We start from the raw sequence: 25,833 nt of genomic DNA, 5'->3' as shown, positions 1-25,833 counted from the left end.
TCTCACCTGCCTCTGATCACCTCGTTAGTCCCTCATTCCCTTCACCTGGTCCTCACGCCCTTCTCACCTGCCTCTGATCACCTCGTTAGTCCCTCATTCCCTTCACCTGGTCCTCACGCCCTTCTCACCTGCCTCTGATCACCTCGTTAGTCCCTCATTCCCTTCACCTGGTCCTCACGCCCTTCTCACCTGCATCTGATCACCTCGTTAGTCCCTCATTCCCTTCACCTGGTCCTCACGCCCTTCTCACCTGCAGCCCATCCCCTCATTAGTCCCTCACTATTTAGCTCCCTCACTTCCACTTGTCCTCTGCCAGATTGTCTTGTGTGTCGTTGCCAAACTTTCCAGCGAATTCCTAGTACTAGTTCTGATCTGCCTGTTACGACCCTGTTTGCCTGTTAACCCGACTTGAGATTTTTGCCTGCCCCTTTTTGGATTTGTTGCCCTGTTTGACGGACCACCCGGTGTTGACCCTGCCTGAAACATTGAGTTAACTGCCTCCTCCTGCATTCCTGTGTTTGTCGTGCTTTTGGGTTCCAGTACCTGTAACCTTTACAAGATATTACACATGAGAGAGAGAGAGATATCACGGTGATCCATAACGCCGCCTGGTTTTACTTTTTAATGAGTTCTGCTCACGTCAGAATCTTAAGAATAATTAGAAAGGGGAATTTTCTTTTTCAATTCATGGAAAACGTATACTTTTCTCTTTTTTTTTTAACATGCAAATGTAAAGTAGACAAACGTCAGAATTGTAAATTTTGACACAAATACATGCATTCCTTTTTTATTCACAAAAAACAGTCGAATTTATCTCTAAACAAATACAAAGATTGGTTATTCCCCCCCCCCCCCAAATAAAAAAAAATTAAAAAAGGTGTAGCTACCCAGCAACTTAACAAAAAACTTTGAAAATATAGCAAATAAAACAAAACAAAAGAATCTTGTCTCAGTGCGTTCAGTAGGGTAGACTCAGAGCAAGTGCTGTCTCTTAGTGCTATTAGCCCCCGAGCAGCTTCTGCACATGCTCAGTAGGGCCGCGGTGACGTAAGGCTGCCAGTATCACTCAAGGAAAAGTTTGGAAATGCACGAGAGGGCTGAGTTTACATTTCCTTTGTCTTTTTAAAGACAACCAATCCGACTCTTCGACAAAGAGAATCATAAAACTGACATTTTTAAGTAAAACAACGGTGAAGAATTACGATAATGTTTTGCCATTAGCCACTAGTTTTTTTGTTGAAATATAGCCGTAAAATTTACATTCTCTACACAAGTACTGTATCTTTTCCACACATGAACAACATTAACACCAAAAAACACAGAAATTAGTTTGATTGTCCACACTCAGTCTGTCATTTCTGTTTCTGGCCATGAACAGTAGTTCCGTGTTTTTAAGCGACAGAAAAAGAAAAAAACCTGCTTGGAAAAAAAAAAAAGGGCGACAAAAGGTACCAAAATGGAAACATAGAAAAGGGAATGAAAGTTGCCATAGATGCTTTTCTTCACGTTTCATTTTTGGTTCAAGGAATAAGTAGGTGCATCCATTACCCGATTGATTTTTTTTGTTTTTTTCAAAATATTTTATAGATTTTTTTATTTATTTCTATAATTTTTTTTCTTTTGTTTGCCTGTTTTGTTTATTAGCCAGTGTCTGTTGCTGGAGACCATCCAGGAAGTTGACATTGCACTTGATGGCAGAGCTTTGGGTATCGGGAGTGGAGGAGGAGGAGGAGGAGTCCTACTGGAACCACCGGAACGCCGCTCCTGTGGGGAGCATCACCTACGAGGAGAAAGAGAAGACGAGGAGGAGGGGAGGAGAGGAGGAGAGGAGGAGGAGAGAGAGAGAACAGCAGATTGGAGTTGTTAATAAAAAGCCGCACTTTTTTCTTCTTTTTTTTTTACAAGTATTTGCAGATATAATCCCAGAATCTCGGACTTCACTGAGAATCTGTAAAATCCTCCCAGCAGACAAAGAGCATCCATGACGGTTCCCTCCTGTCATCGACCCACAAGGTTCTGCAACCACATCTTAGATTGTAATCCGGTCGCCACAGACGATCATTGTCATTATCGATTAATCTATCGGCTATTGATTTCCTTTTTTTCTCTCCTCTATGTAGAAAATAATCATTAAAAAAATCAAACGTTATCACAGCTCTCGAGGTGAGATGTAGATTTCAAATGGATTTGCTTAGTCCGAGCCGCAGTCCAAAAACATTGATTACGCAATAACAACAACAAAAAGCAAAAGCATCTTCAGAGAATTTTCATCTCGACAAACGACTTTAAATTATGAACGTCTAACACAGCTAATCGATCAACTTCTATTCCTTTCTTTGTCCCTGGATGAATCCTGAAACGTCGACATCATGCACCGTCTGGCCCAACAGCTGCCCCCCCCCTCCCCCCCCCACTCCTCTCTCCTCAGCACCACCACAGGACCGGGGCTTCAGTCTCGCTGGCTTCACACACAAAACCCGATATGCCACATTTATTATTTAGCCACCAACACAACACGTTGCTCTCCCACACCACCACCTCCTCCACCCACCACCTCCTCCACCACCTCCACCACCGCCGCCGCCGCTCTCTCTCTCCGTCCATCCCTCACTTTTGGTTATCTCCTCTGATTGCACCGAGGCGTGTGCACACACGTGCACGCGGCCGCAGGGCACAGCGGCGGCCTGCCAATCAGGAGATGGAGAGAGGGAGAGAGAGAGAGAGAGAGAGAGAGGGGGAGAGAGAGAGAGAGAGAGAGGCGCTGGGCGGCCACCCGGAGCTCGCGGCGCGGCCGGCGTTCCTGCTAAGTGCAACTCGATTCCTGCAGCACGGATTCTTCTCCCTTTTTTTCCGTTAGCGGTAGGAGCTCGGCAAACATTTATGCACCCACACACACACACACAAATACACACACACACACACTCTCACACGCCCGACCAATATGTATTCAAGTACAGTCGCACACCTCCACACACACATGTGACACGTTAACCGACACTCACACATACCCCCCCCACCGAAATCACACCAAACAGTGGGACTGTTGAACTAGAATTCTCATACACGATGGATTTCTGATTCACTTTTCCACCAGAGGGTTTATACCAGGGGTCCCCAAACTTTTTCCTGAGAGGGCCACATAACGTTTCCCTTGTCTGCTGGAGGGCCAGCCGGGGGGGGGGGGGGGGGGGGTGGTGAGATGCCCAGAGGACGTGCGGTCATTCTTTCAATTCATAACGCAATTAATAATGCGTAACCTCAATAAAATCAGCCTCAACGTTGCATCCGCCCCTTTTTTCTCTTTCTACAAAGACATCAGAAGCAAACGGGTTATTCGTTCAAAGAAGCTAAAAACAATACCAGCCCTAATTTAAAAAAAATTCCCAGGCCCATTCAAACCATTTCTACACCAGTGAACCGGCTGTTGTTCACATCTGGACGTGAAGCTGAGGGACAGCGGGCTCCGTGCTCCACAGGTTTCATTCACTTTCATTTTGAAAGTTAACTCCAGCTGGGTTACAGAAAAAAAATTCAACATTTTCACGTGTTCAAACAAAGGCAATAACTCTAAATATAGCCCACACTGTGCAGTATGTGTTAAATTAACTCAATCAGTAATAATCTTTACGGCGGAGACGGTGAACGCCACGCAGCGCTGTTCACGGCCCGCGGATGCCAGCGGACATATTGAAGCTAATTCTTTTTCGGCTCACATGAATATTAATAGGAACCAAAAAGGAGGTTAACAGCTAACATATCGGCAATATTGTTTTATGTTCCGTGTGTTAAGTTTCTCGGGGGCCCGCCCATCCATCTCCGTGATGACCTTTTCCAGAGCGCCCGCTCGGCTGTTGGGGAGACAGTCGGAGGGGCAGCAACATCTGGCGCCTGCCACAGATGTCCAAAAAAATATATAGAAAAAAAACGTGCTGAAGGCCGGACTGACCGTGACATCAAGCGTGGGAAGAAAAACAACACATCCGCTCGGCTTGGACTGGAGATGCAGTTTTTTTCCCCCCTCATTATCAAACATGAGCAATCAATGGAGAGAGAGAGGGAGAGAGAGAGAAGAAATGGCAGCAGTTCACGAATAGGAAGAAGAAAAAAAAATCTTCTCTTCAACAACACTGATTGCAAAGGTTCAGACGGATGGAATCTGTGGGTGTAAAGTGGCCAATCACGAAGAAATCGATGGATGTGTCGTCGGCGGGCAGATTTTTCTTCGCGTGGAACAAATAATTTTTGGTGGCGTACAACAAAAGCAGAAGAAAGAGGCGGCCTTACATCTTTCAGACGAACCGCCGAATGCAAAGCACCTCCACGAGCATCAGGACAGAGAAGGGAAGCTTTAAAGCACAGGTGTCAAACACGAGGCCCGGGGGGCCAAATCCGGCATTTAATGTGGCCCCTGGCGGCTTCAAAGATATATGATCACCTTTTCTTAAATTTTTTTTTACAAATATATATATCCTGTGCTTTTATTTTGAAGGTTTCAAATGAGATGAGTTTATGTTATAATATTAAATAAATGTTCTTATGTAAAATATTTCTACACTCAAATAAACAATAATAAAATGCAAAGAGAGTTATTTAACATGTTGGCGAGTAGTTTGTATAGTTACAGTTACAACCCTTTGAGGGCAGCCATGATGTGGCCCACGGTGAAAATGAGTTAGACACTCCTGCTTTAAAACATCTGAATCAGAACATACATGGAACATACATGACCTCCAGCTGTCGACATGTATGTGTGTTCATAGGATTTATTTCACTTGACCAATACATCGTCGTCAATTAAACATGTGTATGAAGAAATACTTACGTTTAAAAAATATATAGCCGCAGTAATATCTCTTCAAGTTGCTCTTTTTCAGCTTATTGGCTGGTATGACAAAGAAAATATTTTGTAGAAATAAAACATTTTAAAAACTGAAATGATTGATTTTCAAAATAGTCGGAAATCAATGTGGGTTGTTGTGAATAAATATTATGAAGCTAATGATCCAGATATTTCACGCTACCCCTGGATGCTCATGCCCTGCGATCAGAGGTCAAAATAAATCTAATAAATGACTTTCAAACTTGGTTAAATGCAGTATTTTTGGATGTTAATGTGACATGTGGCATTTTCAACAGCAAATGCGGCGGAAACAAAAACGTAAATGTCTGAATAAAATATTTTCCTACTTAAAAATTAGAAGAATTACAGAATTGTGACTCATATTCGATAAGGGCGACCCAGATTGACATTTAGATCAGAGTTCCTGAGCGGTGATTGACAGCTGCGTGTGATTGGATGTCCTCCTCCAGGCTCGAGGAGCACTCAACGCCGAGGAACCAGATTGTTTTCTTCACAGATTATCTGTTTCCTGCACTGCTGTCAGGACACGGTGACAGTTTGAGCAAAATACGAGAATAAGTCATTTTTTATCGACCGTCGTGCAGCTTCGATGCGCCGTCATCCAGAAGCCCCGCCTCTTTCCCTCTCTCTCTCTCTGTCTCGCATGGCCCCCCTCTGTCCCCTCCAGCGTGGCCCTCCGTCTGCCCGGCAACTTGCCCACTCGTCCGTGCGTCTCGGTGTCGCCCGTCACTTTGCATCCGCCTCTCCTGCCCCGACTGCGCGTGGCGCTCTGCGTCTGGCAGGCAGGAGGGACCGCGAGGGAACACTCCCGTATCAACGGCTGACACCGGCATAGAAGCACAAGTCTTTGACACAACCAATTCATTTCTCTTCTAAATATATCAGAAAAGAAGAAGAAATTTACACTTTTATTGATCTCCGACGGGGAATTTCTTCTCTGCATTCGACCCATTGAAGAGCGGTGGGCTGCAGCGAAGCGACCGGGGAGCCGCCGGGGGTTCAGTGTGTTGCTCAAGGACACTTTGACATGCAACTAATGGGGAGAGCGGGGATCGAACCCGGGACCTTGTGACGACGCCCCTCCCCCACGAGCTACCGCCGACCGCCGGCCGATAGCTGTATCGCTAGAAAACGGCTAAAAAAGCTCATCTCCCGTCTTTCCTGTCCTCAAATGCAACGTACGAGTACAAAGACGAGATGCATTCCAACTTCCTCACTCCTTCTTTCTCCCCGCGTTGAACAGGCATCGCTGACACCGACGCCGCCGGAGGGGTGTTCGGTACGCGGAGCGGCAAAGGAACTGCCCTCCCACTTGTTTCTCTCAAAATGCAGCATCCCCAGAATAAATCCCGACATCTTCAGCCGGCGAGCCGCGGCGTTGGCGAAGGCCTCGGCACGCCGACGCCCCCTCACTCGCCGATGTTTTTGTGTGTGGTTACGCTCCTCTTTGAGCCGCCGTGAGCTCTCAATGGAAACCCGTCAAACAGCCTCAAAATAAGCACGCGGCTGCTTTCGTAACCGCACGTCGTGTACCCGGAGTGTAAAACGCACAAATATACCCCCCGAGCGAAGAGAAGAAGTTTTGTTCGCGTAAAAAAAAAAAGGATGGCTGACAAATTGACCGCGAGACGCGTGTTTGATGAAGACTTCAAGCCTCTTTAGAGATCGCACGCCACGGCAGACGGGATGTGCCGCTCCATCTTCGATTGGAGGGGGATGTGACGCACACAGCGGAGGCTCAGTTCACTCCCAACGCTCAGGACCGGCGTCTCTTCGGGAACAGGAGGTCGCCCCGAATATGCACGGAGGGCAGCGTCAGAAATACAGGAGGGCAAAGGGCAAAACTGCCCCAAAGAAATATAATTTTGCCCCTGATATCACTAGAAGAGGGGCAAAAAATGCCCCCATAAATTCGATAATTTAATAGTATTTTGTTTTTGTTTTTTGTTGTGTCTGTTCCAGCTGTATTGCCTGTACAAGGTAGGTAAGAAAAATATATATATATATAATTTGAATTAAAAAAAAATTGGGTAAATTGTTAATAGTTGTTTAAAAAAATTAATAGAAAAAATAAACGCAAATAAATAAGAATAAAATTGAATGTGATTGTCTGATTTATATTTGTTAAAAAATCTAAGAAAACACTTTGAATCTGTAGACTACTGCCTAAGTCTTATTATTGCCATTTTCACGACAATTGCTCATATACTGTAAGCCTAAATAAGTATATTTATCATTTTTTAACAACAATTAAATATTATTTCACAAGTAAAAAATATGTAAATGTCCTACCCTGATGGAGGGGATGATAGAACTTCTCTTAAAGAGGCATACTAATACACACCGTAATTCACAATATTACATCGTCCACTCATTATTGAGATTTAGGGTTTCCTGCTGACGCTCGGCTCCGTCCTGACGCGGCTCATCCTCGTGACATTTAGCTCGTACGCCGGCGACGTCACGCTCGCCCGACGGCGCGGCCCCCGGCCGTAATCTGTGATCGCATCTCCAGCTGAACAAGAGCTGTTGACTTAATAACAAAGCCATAAGAGACGACTTCTAGACTGCTCACGGGGGGGGGGGGGACGTCATGAGTTCAATGAGAACAAATAAAAAGCAGGGTAAAAAATGTAAAATGTTGTACCGCTGTCGGAAAGTTGATACTGTAGAAAATCACGTTTGGGGGCAAAGAATTAGCAGGTTAGAGAACTCTGGGGTGGCTTCCTGATTCAATGAGAGTCTCGTTATGTTGAATACACTATTTGCGATGCAGATCTCAGCCGATGCACACAGGTTGAGTCACTTTATCGCTCTAAAACTACAATGAACGCATTGCAAAGATGTCCGTGTACCGGGAACTCGACCAGCAGTATTACTGAGATTGTATCTGACGCTGTAGGTTGTCAAGTGGTTGAGGTTATGGTTTGATTCTCACTTTGGCATATATGTGCCTTGCCCTTTTTTTAAAAATTAAGTATCAGTTTAGGCACTGATATCGTTTTAAAAGTACCGGTTTAGCACCGGTAGCCTATCGGAAAAAAAACCAACCGATACCCATCCCTAAAAATATGTCCATGTAATGTCACATTTCATCAATGTGCCTCTTGTTTAAGGAATTAATGACCCTGATAATCCAAATATCCACGTCCAGGCTTTAGTGTGACCTAATCCACATTTTGGCCACGCAAGAAAAATATAAAAACTTCTTGTGGACTCTGAACATTTGATGCATTCGATTGTCTAAAAGCATTTTTTTTGGATAACATTTTAAAATTAATGATTCTGTGCAGACACCTTCAGGAATGATGTAATAGAGTCGTGCTTCCAGCACAACAAACACACACTTTTAATAACACATATCCGTTGTCTGATATTGTCTCGTTGCATGCAGAGATTTTGCCTTTTTGTTTATGATCTGGGAAGAAGAAGAAAAAAAAGGGAAATTGCTTGACAGACGCAGTAAATGAAGTGGTTAGTCGTACATACTTCCAGATGTCAGGAGTATAAAATGCGTGCGAGGTAATTACAGTACATACGATTACTAAAGCCAATGATCAGACTGCTATTGTACTCAGAGGCTTGGCAGGTTTATGATACCCTGGAGTTTCTTTTATACGACGCGGCGACCGGCAGACTGACGTTTCGAGCCGCACGATGACCGATATCAACATCAACACTCATGAATATTCAAGCCCCCTTTGGGTTTTGGCATCACTGGTGTGAATGACTGGTATGATTGGGCTAACTGCCACGACAACATCAATTGCGAATCATAAATTAGAATAAAATTCTCTTTTTTTCCCCTCCCCGTTTCAGACGTCGAGTCGTCGTACCGCCTACGTGGCGAGCTGACACATTCGGCATGAATCATCAACGGAGACACGTGAAGCCGCTCATTAATTTGCCAACTGAACAATAGAAAAGTGAGAGAAAGCAACACGCTGCCATTCAGACGGATTGATTCTCGACGTGTGAAAGTCACATTTGCCCTGAATGACCGGCATATGAACGCTTCAACTTCACACGGTCAAATGGACCTTCAATGTTTTGACTTATCCATTAATCTCACACAGATCATGCTCTCTTTGTTTGTTTGTTTGCTACTTTTTAGTGCACTAGAGTCAAAGTACAAATGATCATAACTCAACCGCAACGTCGTTCTGATATATGTACCTAATAGGATCTTCACTACCTACAACACAAGCCAACAAGTGCTTCAAAATACACATCAAAGTACATTATTAGTCTGTGAACCATGTGAAAACATCAGTTTTATGATATGACGACGGTTATTAGTTAAGAGCATTAACAGAGTGCTGCAGGGATGTCGCATTTTAACAGGTTTAGACATACAAACCACGAGGTTATGTTACTAATTCATTCAAAGTTAAGGACCCAATGTTGTCACGGTTACAAAAATAATAATAGGCAGGAAATCCTGTTCTTGAAGTCCAACGTTCTGTTAACCAACCACTGAAGGCCTCCTCCCGAGAGAGCTTTGTCTCTTCATTTGAAATATGTTGTTTTTGGGCCATTTTCTGAAACAGCTCATAATGTTTTTGTTTTTTTGTCTATTTGCAAAGTTATTCAGCAAAATAAGGATCTGTGTAAATCATATGTCGGCTACTTATCATATGATCTGGATAGTGAATAAGCTAAAACATGCCAACACATATTGATCTAAACCAATGTGTGCACAAACATCTCAATATGTGTAGTGTTGTTATCATGAAGAGGTTAGCCCTAAGACCCCTAAGAACTAAGACCCCCTAAGACCCCTAAGAACTAAGACCCCCTAAGACCCCTAAGAACTAAGACCCCCTAAGACCCCTAAGAACTAAGACCCCCTAAGACCCCTAAGAACTACGACCCCCTAAGACCCCTAAGAACTACCACCCCCTAAGACCCCTAAGAACTACCACCCCCTAAGACCCCTAAGAACTACGACCCCCTAAGACCCCTAAGAACTAAGACCCCCTAAGACCCCTAAGAACTACGACCCCCTAAGACCCCTAAGAACTACGACCCACTAAGACCCCTAAGAACTAAGACCCCCTAAGAGCCCTAAGATCTAAAAACCCCTAAGACCCCTAAGAACTACGACCCCCTAAGACCCCTAAGAACTAAGACCCCCTAAGACCCCTAAGAACTAAGACCCCCTAAGACCCCTAAGAACTACGACCCCCTAAGACCCCTAAGAACTAAGACCCCTAAGACCCCTAAGAACTACGACCCCCTAAGACCCCTAAGAACTAAGACCCCCTAAGACCCCTAAGAACTAAGACCCCTAAGAACTATGACCCCCTAAGACCCCTAAGAACTAAGACCCCTAAGAACTAAGACCCCCTAAGACCCCTAAGAACTACGACCCCCTAAGACCCCTAAGAACTAAGACCCCCTAAGACCCCTAAGAACTAAGACCCCCTAAGACCCCTAAGAACTACGACCCCCTAAGACCCCTAAGAACTAAGACCCCTAAGAACTAAGACCCCCTAAGACCCCCTAAGACCCCTCGGCCTTTAGCGGACAGTAGAAGTCGAGCTAGAAAACGTGGGATTGTCCGGTGGCTCCATTAACGTCTATTAACTTTGCTCAACCAGGCGACTCTTACATTTAAAATGACATCATTTTTATGTCACTCAAAAACATCCTGTTAACCAAACCATCTCCTTAAAGGAGCATTTCACCGCGGACGCCCGAAAGTCGGCGCACGGCGACCGAGCGACCGACAGGCATCGGGGAGAGGGAGGCGTGAAGCCGTTGGCGGTCTGAAGCACGCATCCAGTTCGTGCCGATTAGACCGGAGGCCTCTCCACCGGCTCGCACGCTACGTTATCAACGTATTACGCAATGCCAAAGTGACTCTTTATCCACATTGATCCCAAAAAGTTCATTTCCTTTCAGACGGAACATCTGCTGCCATCGCTTTCACGATCGGTCGTTTTTCTGTCCTCACTGAGTGCGATGATGAGGCGACGCTCGGGAAGTTTGGAGGACCATTTAGACGAGCCGGAGTGTCACGGCGGCAAAAAGAAGGAGGGGATATGGGGGGGGGGGGGGGGGCACACTGACACCTGGAGCTCCAGATGACAGCTCTGTGGCCAGATGGACCTTGTTACACACACACACACACATACACGGACATACCCACACATGCACACTCACGCACAAACACATACTGTGTACACATATTCAGTATAAATATATGCATATTTGTCCTTTAAAATTGCAACATATGCGCGACGAGGATGTTCGTGTGAACATTTCTCCACTGGGTGGGGGCGGCGTTGTGTAAATTTGGGTTTAGGATTAGCCGAATTAGCCTTCCGATTGAAAAGATGTGTGCAGGGTGATTGTGTGGTTATAGTGGACCCCCCGCCCCCCCCCATGGTGCATGCTTACCCTGCACTTACCCACCACACTCTTCACCACCTGTCATTCCCCCATTGCTTGTGGAGTCATCTCCCCCCACCAAAAAAGCCCCCCTGTACTATTTCCCTTAAAGGGGAACGACACAGGGACAAATTCTGAAGATCTTCTTTGTGACGTGAAGCTGAAATTTGTTTTGTGCTGTTTTCAGATCTTCCAAATCTTCCCTGAGATCAACTTATTTCTCTGGTTTCTCTGGACCCAAATGTTTTTTGAAATTTTTGTAAAGGCATTGAAGCTATGTAACCCCAACCTAACCCCAACCAATCCTAACCCTAACCCCAACCAAACCTAACCTAACCCCAACCTAACCCTAACCCCAACCAATCCTAACCCTAACCTAACCCCAACCCAACCCTAACCCCAACCAAACCCTAACCCCAACCAATCCTAACCCTAACCCCAACCAAACCGAACCCCAACCCAACCTAACCCCAACCAATCCTAGCCCAAACCCCAACCAAACCTAACCTAACCCCAACCAATCCTAACCCTAACCCCAACCAAACCTAACCCCAACCCAACCTAACCCCAACCTAACCCTAACCCCAACCAATCCTAGCCCAAACCCCAACCAAACCTAACCCTAACCCCAACCCAACCTAACCCCAACCAAACCAAACCTAACCCTAACTCCAACCAATCCTAGCCCTAACCCTAGTACTCTTTGGATCCAAACGTGCTAAGGCTTATTTTGGGGGGGGGGGGGGCTAAACACTCCCACACACTCACCTCCAGAGCAGCAGAGGGTTTCTTCTTCAGTTCCTCGCATTTGCGAAACTTGCAGATCTGGTGGCCCGTTTTGCGATTCCGGCAGCTGCTGCATTGGTCGCAGTTAATCCGCCGTCGGCAAGGCGGGCACATGCCGCAACGTTTTCGCTTCTTTTTGCCGGAGTTGATAGCGGAGGCCAGCTCGCTCTGCGCCGGGTACTCGGCCAGGCCGGCCATGTGTAGCGCGCCGTCCGCCAGAAACACTCCAGCCGGCGTCATGATGAAAAGACCCGGGTTGAAGGGGAACCCGCCCCCTAATCCATATGGGAAGTCCACGGGACCACCGACGGCGTCCGTGACAGACGTGCCCTCCAAGTCGCTCGCCCCCGAGCCCGCGTCTCCGATGCCAACTCCCATTCCCATGCCCCCGGGCAGGAGCATGTGCTCCATACCGGCCCGCTTTAACAACGCCGCCGCCTGGGCAAAGTGCAGCAGGCCATTCTGTCCCTCCAGGACCTGCTCCAGGGTCCGGTCCAACTTGGCCGCCGCCGTCAGCGCGGAGACGGTGGGCTGAGGCAGCGGCGGTGGCTGAGGCTTGGCCGAGTGCCTCTTGGCCTCGCCGTGGTCCCTGTGTCCATTGCTGGTGGCGGAGGACACTGCCGTGTACTGGGAGAGGGTGCGGGACTTCTTGAGGCTCTTGCTGAGGGGCTCGCTGAGGATGCCGCTGCGGTTCCGGCGCTCTATGACAGGAGAGTCCTGCTTGCAGCTATTCCGCTCCGCGTCCTCGGTCCGGCCCCCCGCCGACAGCCCACTAGACATGGTCCGGAGCCTGGGTTGGGGGGGGGGGGAGGGTGGAAAGGGGGCAAGGGGATCAAAGGCCTTGTCTCGGTTCGGTTCTGTGGCCCCGCTGAGACCTCAATGGACCGATCCGCCAGGCCTTCTGCCCGCACTTACAGCTCAGCCCTCATGCACGTCGCTCCATGGGCCGTCTGGAAACATCACATAGGGAGAGAAGAGATGTATTAGAGTATATTACTCACCAATACTGAGACACTCAAGAGATACACTGTCCATTGATGTCAACGTGGGTACATTCTGAAAAGAAGAACATCACTTTTAGGATCCTTAGCATTCATTTAGTGTTTCTGGCCACTCGGTCTCGTATTCACTTAGTTTTAGCTCAGTTTTTGGTCTCTACCGACTCCTGTGGGAGATTTCATGCTATTTATCTGCTAAATGCTCCACTGTGGTCACCAGCTAGTCTCTAACTGTGTTTGTTTGCTGATTTATGATGAGCAGGGAGCGTTCAGAGGGTTTTTAGAGCTTCAAAACAGCTTCATGGGAGCAAAACAGTAAAGTAATAATGTTAGAAATTACACAACAAATGTGCTCAATACTCAAACTTAAATACATTTGAATGTGTCAGTTATGAGAGTTCGGAACGTTAGTTTGAGGAAATTTAACCCAGACAAAGATGTAGTTACATATAATTCAAATTTAAGCACAGAAATTTAAAAAAAAACTTTGAATCTCTAATCCTTCAAACATCAATCTACAAATCAACACCTGCTTCCCTGGAGCTTCTCTGATTGGTTGGCAAAGAACAACAAAATTACAAGGTCGGGAGCCTTGACTTGCTATTTCAATCAAATACAATCAAATTAAGTGTGTTGAATTAAGGGGAAAAAACTGCTTTAGTACACGACAAAAACAACAAACTGATAGGTATTCGTCACATTTAACGGTAATATATTCAAATTAGAAATATGTATCTTGTTCTGCTGTAATTATAGATGCATAAGCTCTCCAGAAAAGTCTTTATCACTTTATTTCCTGGTTGGAAATAGTATCTTGGTGAACTCTTTAACCAATGAATCTGTTGTATCTGGCATTGTGACTGTGATTTCTGTCAGATTAATTTACAATTTCTTGAAATTACTGTATTTATTAGTAATAATGACCCTTTTAAACAAGCCCATCTATAGATTGTAGTTTAATCATTTAGGAACGTTACATGTATTGACTAACAGTTACATGCACATCAATCTGAGTACATATGTAATAACACATGTGCGTACCCGATGGGATTATCACACAACAATCTAAGAACTGATGAGAATACAGAGTTCAGACCAAAGGAAGTTGATTCTCTTTCATTCACATTGGATGTTGTACGATTCCCATCATTGTCGAGAAATAATAATTCATCCATTTACTTTTTAAAGCCCAAAAACCTGTAGAGCGACATCAGCTGGTAAAATATATGCGCTCAGGCTCATAAAGAGGTTTCACGGGGCGAATGTCGAGGGCCTCCGAGACGCAGATTCCCTGTGACTGCTCATCTATGAAGAAGAAGTAAAACCACCACGCCGCTCTCCTCCTGACCTGTCGGCGTCCACAAACAAGCACACCACCTCCCACAGACAAGCTGAGGAAATGGCCGGGCCAGTCCTTATAAGGGAAACAAAGGGAAAGGGAGGGGAAGAGGATGGAGGGGGGGGGGGGGGGTTGGCGGACGGTGGGGGCGTGGGGGGGGATGTCTGTGCAGTGTGTGGAAATTGGAAGGCCAGAATTAGTGGGAGGTAAAGCTTCAAAGGCGAGAGCACAGCCCCCACATTCTCACCAGCTCAGGGGGGGGGGGGATGTGGCGCCAGCGAACCAGAGCCAGCTCCGCAGCCCCGGAGTTTCAGTTTCTCCCACCGCAGCACTGACCCGGGTCCGGTTTCCCCGAAGGCATCTCAAAACTATCTGTGTCTCAGTTCGTGGTCGGGTGCAGAAGCCGCATTGCAAATCGCCAGAGCGATACGCGGGGTTTCTCTATCGCACTGTTATGGAATATTGGAGCCGAAAATGTGTATTTCGTCGTCACTTATGTGATTTTTCATTAAGATTTTAGTGTAACATTTACTCCAGCGAGCTCTAAGGCAGCTGTGCATTGAGGTGAAGTAAATCTGGGGACAACAACAACACTGTTTGTTGACGAATAAATGGCCCGAGAGAAAAATCCAGCTCCGATCCTAAAAGCTTCATCAACGCTCTATAAATACAGTAAACGTGATAAAAGACTTGAGTTGTCTACATAATTAATGGGACTGGCGCATTATCAATAGCTGGAATAAACAAGCTCCCCAAAGACATTTAACAAAAAATATCACCATCAGCTGTAACATAATCATTGAGCCATGGGAACTGTGCGACCAGCTGACCCTGACGACGCCACCGGGTTACAAATAATAAAAAGAAGGCGGATATAAACCTCCAAAATGTTGATGATGTGGAATTTAGACAATATTTTGTGGCAATTAATTGTTCATAATTTTTATGTACGATTGGGAATTTTAAGGTGTGCACAAGTTTGTATTATAGCTGAACTCATCAGTGGCAGCCAGGCTCTTTTCAATGCACTGTTTCATGCTTTTATTTTCTTAAATACTCTCGTTATTGTGTCATTGTGACACAATAACATTTTGAGAACCTGATAAAAATTCCGCCACAAAGAAAATACTAAAACTCCCTCAAAATCCGTCTGGAATGACGAACATGTGCACGCAGATTTGTATTTTTTGCTCCTCCGACATGTGCGTAGCTTCGGTCGACCGCGTTGTTTAACGACGGTAGACAACTACTGGACACGCCTCCCATCCCCCGCCGACCTATCACTCAACACTCACGTCAACGTCAGCCGTGGGCGCGGCGGCGTACGGTCTCAGGCCGGTCGCCTTCCTCGACCTCCGGCATCGGATCCCTTCCACCGCATCGTTCACCGGGGAGACGCGCGTCCTCGTACGAACCGCAACTGTCTCCGGTACTCAGTGTCAACGCCGTACCGCTGAAACCACATAATGGCTGTTGTTTTTATCCTTCAAGTGTGTTTTTGCTCAATTTCCCGCGATGGTACCGACGTAACGCTGCGGTTCTCAAAGTCTTTCTCAGGTTTCTGTTTTCTCGCGCCGAGTTGTAAGTTCAGAGAGACACGTTTTCTTGCAACTCGAGCTTACAAATAGGTGTAAATGTTGGCTTTACCTGGTATTTCCCAGAGGTCTGGATATAAAATGATCCGAATGATCAGAACAATCCAGAAAGCCTCTTCTGGGATTGACCAATGAGCTCGCCCGGTGTGGAATGAGACGCCTGATCTGATCCTGCAGTCGAAGCCAGACTCAAATACTCGGGGGCCTCTTGTTTTGGGTAGATTAAAAACTGCAGCGAGAACATGCACTGTGTATTAATATGACTTTTTTTGAACTGTTTTTGTTTTTTAAAACTGAATCTGATTTTCTTTTTCACACTTTATGGAAAAGTAAATCTGAGTGCTGGACAATTCTTCACGTCTTAATGGTCAATAAGTCATTTAGTGGAACCGACAAAAAATATTGACCGGCCTGAGGAGCTACAACACAACGCTCTGAATGCGATTATATATGTTGCCGTACATTTCAGTAAAAAACACTTTTGACAATAATTCATCTGAGTGACATCAGACTCGTGACATCAACAGCTGGTCGGCAGAAAACTGAGCCTTTGTTTAAATGTGGTTTACAAAACGTCAAGTTATATATTTGTTGAATCGGCTAATAGCGTATAATTGAGTCTGGCTCCACACACAATGTAGCTTTTCTATCTCATGAAATCAAGAATCAAGTGTCACGCGAGTGTGAAATGTGGTTCAGAATAATGTCCTGATGCTTTTAGAAATTGCGTTTTCCGTCTGCTTACTTTCTTCTTGCTATGCTGCCTGAAAATAGTTCCCCCCCAACCTGCGTATAAATGTATATCTAATGGTTTGCTTATATAAATTTGCAGTTCATATTCTCAGTGACCCGAAACAGTCAAATGAAAGGAAATATTACACATGTTGGGAAAGACGGACAATACCAGTTTCTGTGTCTGCACTCTGAATATGAAGTTGCAGCCAGGCGTCGGTTAGCTTAGCTTAGCTTAGCTTAGCATACACACTGAAGAGAGGGGGTTCAGCTAGCCGGGTAAAAACGACAACTTTCCGTTTATTATGTGCTGAAATATTTCTCGAACTATTTCTTGACCAGGACCAGTTGCCAGGCAACCGGCCGTAGGCTCCGGGCCATGAAATAGTAACCCTCTTTAAAACGTGGAAACTTCTTTTTCGCCGGCTGCTGGTCGTAGCCTAGCATTAGCATACGAACACATGAGCGGTATCAACCTTCTCATCTCCTGTAAATCAAGGCAAGTAAGCAAAAACGGGGTTTTTTTAGCCATAAGTCACAAATACGATGAGTAGATTCTGTACACGAAGCAAAGCTGGCCATGACACCTGCACGGTTTGTGAAAAACATTGTGAAAGCGTTCTAAAGCGCGATTAAATATGTCAGATGAATTATTGGCGAGATCTCGGGGAGGCTACACGCGAGCTGAAATAACTGTTGAATTAAGGAATACTTTAGTAAATACTAAACACACAGCTTTACAGATGCTGTGAGAATGTTATCAGCATTATGATGTGAGCATGAACAGCTCATAACTCTCACGTGCATATAAGCAGTTTATTTAAAAGTGTGTTACCAAGAAAATAAACATCAGTCCACACGGTAGTGACCACTGACTGATGGTCAGTTCAGTAGTTCAATAGGTCTGATCAATAGTTGAGGGACGATTGGAGGAAAGCCTTTAGGGCCAGTGTGTGTGTGTGTGTGTGTGTGTGTGTGTGTGTGTGTGTGTGTGTGTGTGTGTGTGTGTGTGTGTGTGTGTGTGTGTGTGTATCCCATTGTTTTGTTTTGTTCAGGTCAATAATCGTATTCAGAGGAAAGAAAACCTCAACGTGAAAATAACCCCAAACTACCAGGAAGTGGGATGTTGTTCTATTGCGGCTCCTTAAATATTCCACTCACATTGACTCGGCCCCCACGGCAGCCCCATGTCACACGCATTAGTTCAGTGAAACACGTGATTATTAATTTAGTGTGGGTCTCAAGTTAACTTTATTTTAAGTAATAAAATCAGATTTTTTTTTAATTTATTGTCTTTATTAAATAAACATGTGACCAGTGCTAAATGAGAATCAGATCACGTGTGACTGGACCCTCCTTGAAGTGTTACCCTTGAATAAGTTTTCCATCCCAGCTTTTGAAAAAAAAAAAGAGCTGATGGGGGGGGAAGAAATATTGTCACATTTCCTGGAGGGTTATGAAAGCATTTCGGTCCGCCACAAACTGTGGAGCAGCTGACTGTGACACCTCCAGAGACGTGAGAATATTTAATGGATTAGGTCAGGCGATGCACGATGCAGCCCCCCCCCCTCCCTCCCTCCCTCCTCCTCCCTCCGGTTCAGACGCGCTGTCTGCGGACTCGTGTTGGTACTTACGGGGGAGCTACACACATTTCCTATTCATCCCTCCTCCTGTAGACTGACGCGCGCGCACACACATACACGCGCGCGCGCTCGTTCCTCCACACGCAGACGCACGAATGGAGGAAGTAAAAAAAAAAGGAAAGAAAAGAAGTCTGCCTGCCTGGTGACAATAATAAGACTCAAGGCTTCCACCATTGTCCATAACCTGCTGCGTCTTCTCCCTAATGAGGCTGTGGTCACACACACACAAAAAAGTTGGAGGAGGAAAAACAACCACGGCGCGCGGAACATATGGAGCTCTTGGAGCAGCGGCACTGGAGCAGCAATGCAGGGGGGGGGGGGGGGGCGTAACGTGCTGGAAGCTTGTGTACCTGGGAACTTTATCAGGATGAGAAAGAAAGAAGAACAAGGAGATGACATGTGGAATTAAAAAATATATAAAGGGAATAAAGCCGAGTAATATTCGCGTATGGTGGCGCGAGTGGGAACATGTGGGGTCTGTAGTGACCGGGTGGTGTGGTTTTGTGTTTTTTAGGGTTAAATAAAAGTTTCATTCCGCCTCTTTATGCGGGGTGACGTATCCGTCTGTTGTCAAATGTAAGACGACCCCACTCCAATAATGCCCGTTGATCACGTCCTTCATTACGCGTCAAGTTGAGTGCGCATCGTTAACAGCTGATCCCCGCCCCCCCCCCCCCCCCCCACCCCGTCACGGTGTCGGTCCGTATCACGGAGGCGACTTATTATAAAAAAAGGAGGAATGGAGATGGTTCTGACAGCCCCCAGCCCCACCCCCACCCCACATCACCGTTCACCTATCCCCCGGCAATTTTTAAAAACCCGTTCCTCTCCTCTCTCGAGAGTACAGAGCGGCTCCACAGAGCTGGCTTTTGTCTGGACTCCGTGGTCCACGAGCACCGCCGCCCGTCTGCGGTGCCAGCAACACGGGCTCCTCTGTACGAGGATGTCCGGAGGAGCCCCGGTTCACCCCGGAGAGAAGAAGATGACAGCCCCTTAACTTTCAGCAGACTCCCAACAAAAGTATGATTGCACCCCCCCTATCACCTCCCCTCCTCCCCCCCCCTCCCACATGTATCTGCATATATTTTTTATTTTTTTTGCAAACACGGGCACAAATTATTTGCACCTACCCCAAAGAAAAGCAGATCCAGAGGGGAGGAGAGCTCCCTCAGTCCGAGCGGTCCGTCTCTCAGCCTGCCGAGCAGAACGGGGACACAAAAAAGAAGAAGAAAAAGGGCAGGAGAAAAAAAATAAAAATAAAGCTTATTCTCCGAGAATAAAATCATACAGAGTGGCCTGTCCGTTCATGATAAATATAGGGGAAAAAGAAGAAAAAAACGAATATTCACCGTCAGTTATTTATGGGGAAAAGCGTACTTTCTCTGAAGGCGTGAGCGCGTGGGTTCCCCCCGAGCTCTCTCCGTGCTCGCGATCCCACCTTCTACATCCTCGCTTGCAGAGAGAAACATGCAAACACATTTCATGGATTTTTGGAGCTTCGCGGAAAAACCGAAGTGGACTTTTACTGAGAGCGCGCCCGCGCGCGCACCCGCTCGTTCGCCCGCGCGCTCTCCAGCTCAGCTGAGGCAACAACAAACAGAGAGCGAGAGAGGGAGAGAGGGAGAGAGGGAGAGAGGGCGCGAGGTTCGGTGTGATGTCAGGACAGCTGGGGGAAGAGGGGGGGGGGGTCAGAATACAACTGTATTCATAAGAGATGACGACACTGTGTGTAAATGTTACCGGATGCACGTCAAGTCAAACAATTTATTAAAAAATAGTAATTAAAAAATATTTATTCGGATGGTTTTGGTGAGCAAATTAGTTTAATTGACATTAAACTGCCTGGGTGAGTGATTCTGTTGTGGGTTTTTATAATTAGAGGATACAAATATAATATGAATACATATATAAACGCATATATTTTTGTAATGTTATGGTCTGTTCTCGTTTTAAGGTGTTATATTTGTCAGGAGAAACGCATGAAGGGTAAAAAAAACAAAAAGCACCCCATCCATGGATATTCCACCACGCCTGCACGCTGACGGACAGAAATCGTCCTCATCCTCCTCTCCGGTCGCGCCTCCTCGCGCTCAGACCCCCCCAACAAAACAAAAAAGTCCACTCCGCCTCTTTCGGCTGTCCTGTCTGCTTGGCAGGCGGCCAACCCGAGTGTGTGGAAATGACACCGCCAGGGCGGCAGAGATTTTCCTTCATTTCTCTCCTTCCCGATCGCAGGACTGGCTGACATTGGCTAGAAAGTGGAGCAGCTCGTCAGGGACAATCAATGGAAATCGATCGAGCTCGTGCGGTTCGGGCTTCAGAGCTGGAAAATATATCGCGGCGGCTGAAGAGAGAGAGAGAGAGAGAGAGAGAGAGAGAGGAGGGGGGTGCTCTACAAACTCTGCCAGTAAACCATCCAACCTCCCTGCAAACAAATATGCTCATGGCTCTCATAAACATGACACTCACTTAGTAAATACTAAAGTCAAAAAAAGCTACCCAACTGTGCCATTACGCACGGGATTGTGATCCAAACGCACGAACAATAAAGCGGCAACGCAGACAGGTTATTGTATAATTTGATGATTTGACTGGCAATTCATTATTTTTGAATATGCCAGTGGGAAACAAGTTTGTTTCGCTTGTTTCAAGTTGACTTTTCTCAAGATGAAATGACACTGAACTGGATGATTATCTCACAATCAGATATTTGTCAAACTGGGAAAACCAGGTTTTAATATTTGACGATGCTTTAAAGACCCCATATGTAGTCATCCATATGAATGAATTTAAATAAAGTTATTATACATGGTGATTTGTATATATTTGTGAAAATACATCAAATTAAAAATGGAAAAATATTCAAAGAAATTTCAGAAAATGTCTATTTTCAGTACTAATGACGGTTATCTTATTTTGGAGTGTAACTCCTTAGTCACACAGTATTATTCCTTAATATATATATATATATATATATTATATCATGCCAAACATAACGTGGTTCAGTAAATCCACATGACAAAGGACATGTGAAAATATTATTTCTCTGACATCATCTTACCGTATTATACTTTTTAGTTTTCTTACAGCTGTTACAAGGTTGTTTCACTTTTATCCAACATGCACTGAACCAGGAAGTGATCTAAAAAAACAAGTATTCTCATGTGGTCAAATGATTTGAAAGGAGGAAAAGAAGTAAAAGAAGCTTTCAGTGGATTAATACCGGCTGGTTAACACATTCCACCTTTGTTCTTTTACAAAACAGAGGATACTGACATTCCTCACACACACTCCTGTCAATGCAGACACACACACAGTTCAGTGAATTTACTTTGTTGGTTTTACAAAAATAATACCATCGATGGAATTTTGCGAAGAAAAATCTTTGCGAAGACTAAAAATCGTTTAATATATCACAATAAACTAATATAATGTTTCCAGGCGGAGCAGCAGCTGGAAACATGTCGAATTAATGTCTTTTGGTGCACCTTTCACCTGGATATGGTGCTGATAAGACATATATAAGACTGATAAGACATAAAAATATAACATCTTTCACTCCGGTGTTGTCTTTTCCGCAGACGAATCCCTTCGGTCTCATCCAAGATGTCTTTTTTAAAACAGAAGCCCCAAAATAAGGCGACATTTGGGCCGTAAATGTGATATAACAACACATGTGGAAACGGTTCCAGTGTGAACGTAATGCTGCTGTGAACTTCAGTTGCGTTTGTTTAAATCAAGTGTTTTCAAAAAAAGAAGGTTGCCTTCAAGTGTTATTGTTATCGGGGGTTGCTTTTCGCTAAATGCTAACATCAGCACATTTTCACAATGGCAACGCTAACGTGCCGATATCGATATAAATGTAGACGTGGATGAAGTTGACCTTGTCCACCATCATGCTAACACTTGCTAATCCGTTTTCCAGGTGATTGCCTCATCAATAAATCAGTATAGATTACCTGATCGGGACGTCAATGCGTGTGAACAAATTTCTCGATGACATCATTTATTCTGAACCGAACTGGTGGGTCACCATCCCGATGGATGACCAATGAAATCCTCAACACGGGTATTTAAATACTTGATTCTCAGTACATATTTTGGAGTATTGATATGAAGTTAGCGCTCGTTGGTGTTACAGTCACAGACGATCTAAAAAAACGTTGCATTTGAGGACCAGTTCATGTCCAGTAGCAAATCAGCCCAACGTGTTTGTTTTTTAATGTCAACATATGAACAAAGTAATCCTCAAACACGGGGTACATCGAAAACAGGTTTCTCTCTATCTCCATTCTCCATGAGTCCTACGATGCTTTAAGTCTTTCCCGCCATTAAATAAATACAAGAGTTCCACTTTGTGCCTCCGTTTCTTTGTTCGAGGCGACACTCCACCGTCTCCACGCACAGCCGTGTGGAACGACGTCACGCGGCCGCGGGTCGTAAAACACTCGCTCGCCGCCTCGTCTCTTCTACCGCTCTATCCTTCCTCCCTTTTGACCTTCGAAAGTCCTCTATTTCGGAGGTACGAAACAGAGGTAAGATCGGTTGCGTCGCGGCCTACGACCGCACGGGTTTTTTTTCGTAGGTTGAAAAGAGGGTCAAAGGAGAGAAAGAGAGAGAGAGAGAGAGAGGGAGAAAGTCACGCGTGGATAGATGGGTATAGGAGGGAGCAGCAAGCTGTGACTCTTGGACATGTTCTGGTGGGTGCACTGAACCCCGCGGGCTGCAGCCACACTCGGCTCTTTGTTGTCGTCCCCCCCCCCCCCCCCCCCTCCGTTCTGGACAGGGAGGGAAGGGAAGGGTACTTTCCTGAGCTGTGGAGGAGGATTATAGCGTTTGCACAGCCTCCATCATCCCCAGCTGCACACATGACCAGACCGGACCACCCCCCCACCCCACACCCCAAAAAAAAGAGGTATACGCGAGGAAATGAAGGGAGCATATGGGGCGAGGCGGGAAACATCAGCTCTTTCAAGGCCTGTAAAAAGAAAAAAACTCACTGCAACGCACTTCCAACATCCATATTATTTCAGAGCAGCTGCCTTCATGGTCCCTCTACATGTTTATACTCTTACACTTTGACATTTTACCCATCTAACTATGTTTAACCATCCATCCGTATCCGCGGTGATTTCCAAAACATTTGACATTTCCAAAATGATCCCCGGCCCAACGGTGACGTGTGAAGCGTGACATCTACTGGCGAGGAAACGAGCTCCTACAGGCTCGCTCTCTCCCATTGGCTGGCAGGCCGGTGCCAGGCGATGTCACTTCCTGTGGAATACCACAGATCATCTGTCACCAAATGTGACCAGCTGTTGGAGCAGAGAGTTCCAGTTGCTGTTTTCGTCCCTCGCAACCTTCAGGAAGTCACCGAGTTCACGGAGAAATGAAGCCAGCTGCACGGAAAACAATCCGTACGGTGTGGTTTTAATATTTATCGTGAGAGTCTGAACGGTTTATACTAGAGAGGTATAGAAGGTGCTAATTAGTGGGTTCAGAGGTGCAGACAGGTGCATTTTTTTAGCCTTGGAGTCAGCTGTTTCCATAAGAGAAACGCCTCCGGGCCCTGACCCCGGAGTTAATGCACCGAGTGGAATTTCCTGAAAGTCCTATAACTATTCTTCTTTTTAACTGATTGAACAAAAATTGAAGAAATAAATGGAAAACCCCGATTCATTCCCATCAACTCACCGGGAAGTCTCCAGCTCCTCAGTGGACATTTGATTACTTTATTATTTTATTTATTTTTATTCTTCTTTCCCTTCAAAAGAAATAAGTGAAAGTAATAAGATTGTTGGAGCTATTTATTTTGACATTTGTATTTAGTTTTATTGTAAAGCAATATTGTTTATTCATTGCTTATTACCTTTGCATTGAAAATGCGGAAGGTTATGTTTTGATCGCCGTTTATTTATTTATTTATTTATTTGCATGAAATTTGGTGGGATGATTGGTTATTATCCGGGGACCATTTGATTAGATTTTGGGATCGATCGGGTCAAAGGTCAAGGTCATGGATAGGTCAAAATCTTCTTTTTACCATAGCACGGTCAATTTGTATCCAATTGGCATGCAACTAATGCCAACATGTTCATAATTCAATGCCCAATCTTGTGATATGTGAAGGTATGCGCTCTACCAAGTGCCCATTCTAGTTTAGGTTATATTTTGATATGTTAGAAGAGCTTTTTTCTTATGATAGTTTTAGTTTAGTTCATTGTGATTGTTGTTTTAAATATATTTAGTTTTAGGATTCACTGATTCACTGCTGCTTTCTTGCAGTGAGACATGTTATGTATATTCTAATGACACGTAAGGCAGACTCCTGACACACACACACACACACACACACACAGGAACATGCATACACAAGTACTGCAGGAGTAAGAGCTAAAACATTGTGAAAGAACTTTACTGCTAACCAGTAAAAATCCGAATGAAATTTCCCGACGTTGAAAACAAAGTGACCAAAGTGAATGACATTCTTCTTCGTGGAGGCGGTTGACGTTCTGCCATCAGACGGTGCACGTACAGTTCAAATCAATCAGAGTTAGAGAAAACTTAATCCATTTCAATTAAATCCAGATTAGCTAATCTGGGAGTGAGGAAATCCAAATGAATTCAAGATGGATTACCGGGGTTGCGCTTGGACAATGGAGGCTGTCAGAGTACAGCGAGAAAAAGAAAACACAAACGGGTTCAAGCCCATTTTAATGTTTTTATTACAAGCCTGGATAATTCTGCGCGTGATTTAATTGAATCGCATACGACACGGCCGTTTAATTAATAGCGTGTGTGTCGTTGACGTGACTGCAGAAAGAACTGCGAGTGCAATTATGTGGCAGCAGCTGCAGAAGCTGTATCTTTGGTTTACTGTTGTAAAGCCACACACTGATGGATGTGGATGTATTGGACACCATAAGTAATATACAAATGAAATATATGGATTGGTACATGAGAAAAGTCAAATGGCTCAGATGTGCCCAAATGCACATTTTAGAGACCTCGCCTAAATTCTCTTTATTAAAAACTCTCTAACTATTGTTCTGCTTCATTTTTTCGAAATCAAACTTTGCAGAGAGAATGTCCACAAGTTGTGCTATTATATGGGTGATTTTAGGCCTTTGCTGTGCATCCATCCAAAAGATATCATCCTGAAAGGTTTTTTTTCCTAGGCGAACCTGAAACTTTTTACAAATTAATGAGACAATAGTTTGATTAAAAGCTTAAATATTAGAGACCTCTCCTAAATTCTCTTGACTAAAAACCCGCCAACTATTGTTCTGCTTCACAGTCTTACTTTGCAGAGGGACTTTTCACAAGTTGTGCTATTATCTGGGTGATTTTAGGCCTTTGCTGTGCATCCATCCAGGAGATATTCATCCTGAAAGTGCTTCTTTTTTTCCTAGGCGAACCTGAAACTTTTTGTTGTTGCTGTGTTTCATCTTAATCTACTCTTAACCAGTAACATACACTACCG

The 25,833-nt window shown here is 45.0% G+C and overlaps 1 protein-coding gene across 3 annotated transcripts; it reads right to left on the bottom strand.

Annotated features, from left to right (window-relative positions):
• Positions 1–608: 608 nt before the first annotated feature.
• Positions 609–19,886, bottom strand: cxxc5a (CXXC finger protein 5a). Of its 3 annotated transcripts, XM_056411820.1 has the most exons (6): positions 19,700–19,886; positions 19,481–19,544; positions 15,676–15,833; positions 12,959–12,993; positions 12,026–12,833; positions 609–1,780 (listed from the first exon to the last, which is right to left on the bottom strand). In XM_056411820.1, the coding sequence occupies exons 4-6, from the start codon at positions 12,970–12,972 to the stop codon at positions 1,739–1,741; spliced, it is 864 nt and encodes a 287-aa protein (XP_056267795.1). In that variant the 5' UTR covers positions 12,973–12,993; positions 15,676–15,833; positions 19,481–19,544; positions 19,700–19,886; the 3' UTR covers positions 609–1,738. The 3 variants fall into 3 exon arrangements, with proteins under 3 accessions (XP_056267795.1, XP_056267794.1, XP_056267793.1); XM_056411819.1 differs by lacking the exon at positions 15,676–15,833; XM_056411818.1 differs by lacking the exon at positions 15,676–15,833 and having other exon boundaries at positions 19,728–19,886.
• Between the last annotated feature and the right edge of the window lie 5,947 nt (positions 19,887–25,833).

Source organism: Pseudoliparis swirei, chromosome 3 (assembly GCF_029220125.1).
Source record: "Pseudoliparis swirei isolate HS2019 ecotype Mariana Trench chromosome 3, NWPU_hadal_v1, whole genome shotgun sequence".
NCBI classification, from domain to species: Eukaryota; Metazoa; Chordata; class Actinopteri; order Perciformes; family Liparidae; genus Pseudoliparis; species Pseudoliparis swirei.
Note: the sequence above shows the minus strand (reverse complement) of the source record. Positions and strands in the feature narration are given on the sequence as shown.